General features: G+C 39.6%; 1 protein-coding gene across 4 annotated transcripts in view; it reads right to left on the bottom strand.

Annotated features, from left to right (window-relative positions):
* adck1 (aarF domain containing kinase 1) overlaps positions 1 to 6,305 on the bottom strand; it is a 135,576-nt gene that overhangs the window by 9,389 nt on the left and 119,882 nt on the right. For 3 of the 4 annotated variants that reach the window (XM_034858385.1, XM_034858388.1, XM_034858384.1), the window contains one exon: positions 2,460 to 2,653. In XM_034858385.1, coding sequence (XP_034714276.1) covers positions 2,460 to 2,653 — 194 coding nt within the window. Of the gene's footprint in view, positions 1 to 2,459; positions 2,654 to 3,984; positions 4,463 to 6,305 lie in introns of those variants that run through there. The other variant, XM_034858387.1, reaches the window with a different exon arrangement.

The raw sequence follows: 6,305 nt of genomic DNA, 5'->3' as shown, positions 1-6,305 counted from the left end.
ACCTACAGCAACAACCACATGGTGAAATTTGCTGACGACACAACTCTGGTGGGTCTCATCACCAAGGACGACGAGACTTATTACAGGTTGGAGGTTGACCTTCTGACCACGTGGTGCAGGGACAACAACCTCCTGCTGAATGTCAGCAAGACTAAGGAGATTGTTGTTGACTTCCGGAGAGGTCACATCCAACACCTGCCACTGACCATCGACGGTGCTGTGGTGGAGAGAGTGAGCAGCACCAAATTTCTGGGGGTGCACATCAGTGAAGACCTCTCCTGGACCACCAACACTGCATCACTGGCGAAGAAAGCTCAGCGCCACCTGTACTTCTTGCGGAAACTCAGGCGAGTAAGTGCTCCACCAGCCATCATGACAACATTCTACCGAGGCCCCATTGAGAGCATCCTCTCTAGCTGTATTGCTGTGTGGGGCGGAAGCTGCACTGAATATAACAGGAAAGCCCTGCAGCGCATAGTGAACACAGCTGGAAGGATCATTGGTGCTTCACTCCCCTCCCTGAAGGACATTTACACAGCCCACCTCACCCGCAAGGCCACCACAATTGTGAGTGATTCAAGTCACCCCGCTCACAATTTGTTTGATCAACTGCCCTCTGGAAAGAGGTACAGAAGCCTGCGCTCCTGCACCACCAGACTCACAAACAGCTTCATACACCAGGCTGTTAGGATGCTGAACTCTCTCCCCCCTCTACCCTCAGTTACATGAATATCCTTGACTTTGGACCCAAAATGTCTGCCTTGCCTTGCACTACTCAACTTGTACACTTGCACACTTTTTGTTGTCCTGAAAACACTTGAGAACACATTTCTGCTGCTCTACATAACCCGCACCACTATGCTACCACCTGTCTTTTTGCACATTACATAGACTGTCGACAGTATGCATAATTGCACATTTTTAACACAAATTTCGCTGCTCTTATTTTCCTCATTGTATATATCTTCTTATTTTTTTATGTTGTTTACTTGAATGTTATGTTTGTCTGTGGACCAAATTTGTTATAAATGTCTTGTCACCGTGGGATAGAGGGAAACACAATTTCGATTTCTTTGTATGTTTTTGACATGTCAAGAAATTGACAATAAAGCAGACTTTGACTTTGACTTTGAATTACGAACCAACCTGACCTTGGAGGTTGTCTGGGACAGGTCAGCTTTCTGACCCCAGAGTCAAAACTAAACAGGGTGAATCTGCATTCTGTTTTTATCCACCACATACTGTATCAGGAAGAAACTCTCAGAAAACTGCAGGTTCGTAGCAACTTTTACGTCCTATAAAGGTCCCAGTGGTCCCCTGATACCATATCTGAAGTCTCTTTTATATAGGCCTTAATGGTCACCTTATACTGTATCTGAAGACGTTTTAAAATAGACCTTAACGGTCCCCTAATACTGTGTCTGAAGTCTATTTCATATAGGGCTTAGTGGTCTCCTAATAACGTAGCTGAAGTCTCTTTCATATAGACCTTAGTGGTCCCCTAATACTGTATCTCAAGTCTCTTTCATACAGACCTTAATGGTCCCCTGATACAGTATCTGAAGTCTTCTTTCCTAAAATTCAGACTTGGTGCAGAGTTCCAGCCATTGAACCAGTCCCGCAATGAGCTTTCCTTAGTATGTGCAATTTCTGAGTCAGTAGCTTTTGAGGAAGGGGGGGGCAAGGTGGAGGCTGGGGGTGTGGCCTTGACCAGCTCAGCCTCATAAAAACCTCATTAAGTGAAATTTTCGTGCCATGGGATTTTTAAGTTTAGTCTGAAGACCTTTCTTTTTTATGCTGCCTTTCTTAAAATTATTGTTAATTTCTTGTAATGTATACTGTAACTTTTATTCTCAGATTTTGTTTTTACATTTTGAACTTTTTTTACTGTTTTAACGGCTCTATCATGTTTTACAAAAAGCACTTTCAATTGCTTGTTCCTGAACTATGCTATACAAATAAAGCTACCTTGTCTTGTATTCTGTATTTATTTTATAAAAATGTTTAAATATGTTTGTATACATGCACCAAACCAAAGCAAATTACTAGTAGGTGCTACTTACCTGGCCATAAATCTTTCAGATTCTAAAAATAATCTCTGTTCCCCATATTAGTTGTTTTTTATAACATATATGCTTGCTCCGCTTCTTTTGATCTTTTCTTGAAAATAAACCTTAAATAATGTATTTTGCGTTTGCATGTGTTCTGTCAGAAATTTACCTAAAAAGCCGTGGTTTTTCAAATTTCAGTTTCACCACTTACTAAATTTTGTCAGAAAGTTGTTTTAGTCTTGTTTTATTAGGTCTTATGCCATCTGATTTTTACTTAAAGTCACTTGAAGGGAGGGCTCACTGCGTCATGTTCCAGTGTCACTTATGATGTCAGTTCAAAGCAAGACAAAATATCTCACGAAGATATAAATAAAATAAATTTAGTGGTAAGAATTCAAGCTTTCTGACCTGGCCATGGCACGTATGCAGCAGCGAGACATGTTAATGAAGGATGAAGAGGAGGCTCTGGTCTGTAAGGTGGTCTCAATTCCCCTCATCAGGTCGTTGGTCTTCAGCAGCAACAGCATCTGCCGGGGCACGCGATTCAACAGCTCGCTGATCTGTGGGAGGTATAACGCTGCATTGGACCGTATCTCAACATCCTGGAAACGGAGAAAGACAGAAAAACAAGCCATCTCTTTACTGGTTACATTATGTAAACGTCAAAGGCCCTGTACGGCCATACTGTTGTTTCACACATTTTGACCAACTAGATCTCTTCTGGGTTAATGCACAGGCCCGCCTTTTTTGACTCTTCAAGGTTCGTTAGGGCAGAACAACATGATGAGTGATGATTTTAATTAGTATATGAGGACTTTGTGAGTTCATGTATGATCAGTGTTGGAAGAATGCTTGACATCTTTACAGATGTTGTGCATTTGAACCATAAGACTAGCTAACATGGTGGGGAAAAAAGCATAGGAAGGTTGTACATGTACAATTCTAATCAAATACTGTTAATAATACCTGACGATTGGAATGGATTTTCTTTCTTTTTTTTTTAGATATTGCCTCTTGGTAATGCTTCTTGTTCGGCTACTGTAGACAACTTGCTTTTAGATATTTTACTCGTTCGTCTCAGCTTGTTTGAGGTAAGTAAACCCAAAATTATAAAACAAAACCTAATATAATTATTTGTTTTTGAGATACTAACGTTGCACAAGCTTATAAACACTAAAACATCCAAACCCCATAACATTAAACTCACCTGCAGGGCCTCCTCCCGAGGAGAGTGGTCAACAGCCTGGAAGGGCCTGTATAAGGGGTTTATGTTTTGGTCCTTGTTGAGGTAGCCAACTGTGATACCTTCACCACACAGAAATATAAGTAACAACATTGGCAACTTGACTTTAGGCTGTCTTCAAAAGGACACCAAAAAGTATTTACTGTCATCTATATTTTGAGATAGTTAGGCTCTCTTTCATCCCACAGATACATAAACATATTGCTAACTTAGCATCTAGCTATTACCTGTGATGGAGAAGGACCAGCTTTACCATCAACACTGTGGCATGAAGATCATGTTGTTTTTACTGCCCCTTAAGTGAAGGTGGAATGACAGAAATACCTTGCGTGTTCGCTGGACAATACTAGCGAGTGTTTTACATAAAGTCGCTAGATTTGTCACTGGTTGCTTTTGTGAAAAAAAGTTGCTGAGGGGGTCTGAAAAGTCCCTAAATCTAGCGACAAAGTCGCTAAGTTGGCAACACTGGTTTCATGGAGACAAACGCTGTGTGCACGGAGGGGAGGGGCTGTGTATGTGTGTGTGTAGAATGACAGAGAGACGGAGGAGAGCAGGCAAAGGAAATGCAGCTGAACGAATGCGTGTTTTAAATAACATAAAAAATAATAATAATAATAATAACAAAACGCAATGTGTGGTGGTGGGGTTGTTCGTGGTGCACTGCCACAAATTAGACAACACTGATATATAATTTATGTGAGCATGTGTACCTGTGTATGCAAGGGTACTTTAAGTGGGGATAAAGGAAGGGGCATGAATGAGTATATGCATGTATAATTGATGTCCAGCGTAGTATGTTTTTTGTCAGACATGGACATGTGTAGATTGGGAAAACAAATTTCCCTCCTGGAAGAAAAAGATTATTGATCCATTTCTAAGATCCAGTGCTAATTACAACGGTGTGCGTGGGCTACAAGTCTGTTTAAAATTCCAGACAAAGAAAGTACATAGTAAGGATAAGGGTATTAAAACAAGAATAGCACGCAAAAGCCTCAGTAGAAATGGCAACATACTGTAAATAGAGAAATGATAAAGAAAGAAAAAGAGAGACAGCGGGATGATGTTTGCCTCCATGATGACTATTTTTTCTCTTTGATGTTGAAGATTGCTGCTCGAGTTGCCATGTGAGCGTTAGTGTGCTGCTCTCTTCTACTTCAAAGGCCTTTCCCTGCTACACATTAATAGGCATAAATTGCACTATTAGTCATGGAACAAAGTGGAATGCAGGCTTACAAACTCTTAGTCATTTGGCAATCTTTAGACAGAAAAGTAAAATCAGGAGGTGCACAAAGTGAACTGAACAACTGGGAAATTACAAGCTAATTGGAAATATGAGTGGAGAAATACCTTTTGACAACATCTAACCAGAGTCTTCAAGTCAAAAGGGGTCAACACTAACCACAATCCATTCAACATCTTAAAGCGACAGTTCCCCCCAAAATCAACAATACATGTTTACCTCTTACTTCGTCGTGCTATTTATCAATCTAGATTGTTTTGATGTAAAATGCCAAGTGTACGAGATCTTGGCCGAGATGTCTGCCTTCTTTCCAATATAATCGAGGTTACTCGGCATCCAGATAACATTGTCTAGTTACTCAATAGACCTGGTTGTTAACAGTTTCACGTAGTAACTATTTTCTTTCTACTGAACTCCAGCCGCCAACTGTATCAACGTGCAGAAGGAAGTGTACTCATTACAGGGCTGCCAACTCTCACGCATTGGCCGTGAGACATACGCATTTGACTGGTTTCACACGCTCACACGCCACACCCCCGATTACAGACCCGTCCGTCGCTTCGTGTCCACTCTCTCTGTAAAGATAGAGGTGAGCAGCACGGCTGGTAGCGTAGCAACTTCAGTTCATGTTAGTGGACTCATATGGAAAGCCAAACAGTCCAAATGTACGTGCTTTCTCACAAGTAAACAACACGTAAACAACGCGCAAACAACGTGCAAACAACGTGCAAACAACACGTAAATAACACGTCGATTTTTCACACGTTAACAACACGTAAACGTCGCGTTAACAACACGTAGACAACGCGTAGACAACGTGTTGTTTACGTGTTAATTTCAGGTCAATTTGAGCCATTTGGTCACTTCTCCATTTTGAATGGCTGAGCGTCCTAGGCTCCCATTGGCTGCTGAGTAGTAGGGTTAAACCATTTCTGTAAGCATGGGGAGGGGGTCGCCTGCCAATATTCAACATGCAAAGGATCCTCTACCTTCTTTTCTTTCTCATTTCTTCTTTTTTTTAAATAAAAATTTAAATTCAATGAATTTACTATCCAATTATAAATTATTATTTCTTCTTTTTTGATTTAGCTTTTTAAAAAAAATATCAATTTAAATTCAATGAATTTACTATTCAATTATAAATTATTATTTCTTCTTTTTTGGTTTAGCTTTTTAAAAAAAATATCAATTTAAATTCAATGAATTTACTATTCAATTAAAAATTATTATTTCTTCTTTTCAGGTTTAGCTTTTTTTTAAATATCAATTTAAATTCAATGAATTTACTATTCAACTATAAATTATTTTTTATAATAATTATAATGATAATATTTATATATAATATAATAATTATACCTTTTTGGGGACCTTCCAGTTTTAACACCATTCATTAATCTTTCCAATCCCAGCAGATTGTTGTAGGGGGATGGCAGTGTTTTGCGAAATGATTTTTTCGTTGCATTGCAAGAGAGGCGTAATTGATTGAAGCATTTTTTTCTTCTTTCTTGCACTTATTGTACTGTGGTTCCTGGTTATTTGGCAGTTGTATGTTTTTTTTTTCCTGTACAAGCTTTTATTGTACTATTTCTAGTCATTGCCATTATCTTTATTTTGACTACTTTTTCCAGTGTTTTTCACCCCCCAACAAGCACCATCAAACACCGCCTAAAAACCTTGGTCTGTTCGACGTTTTCCCCCTAAATGGAGTTTTTCCTCACCACTATCACACTAAATGCTTGCTCTTGGCGTAATTACTGGAATTGGTGTGTCC

Source organism: Etheostoma cragini, chromosome 20 (assembly GCF_013103735.1).
Source record: "Etheostoma cragini isolate CJK2018 chromosome 20, CSU_Ecrag_1.0, whole genome shotgun sequence".
Taxonomy (NCBI): Eukaryota; Metazoa; Chordata; class Actinopteri; order Perciformes; family Percidae; genus Etheostoma; species Etheostoma cragini.
Note: the sequence above shows the minus strand (reverse complement) of the source record. Positions and strands in the feature narration are given on the sequence as shown.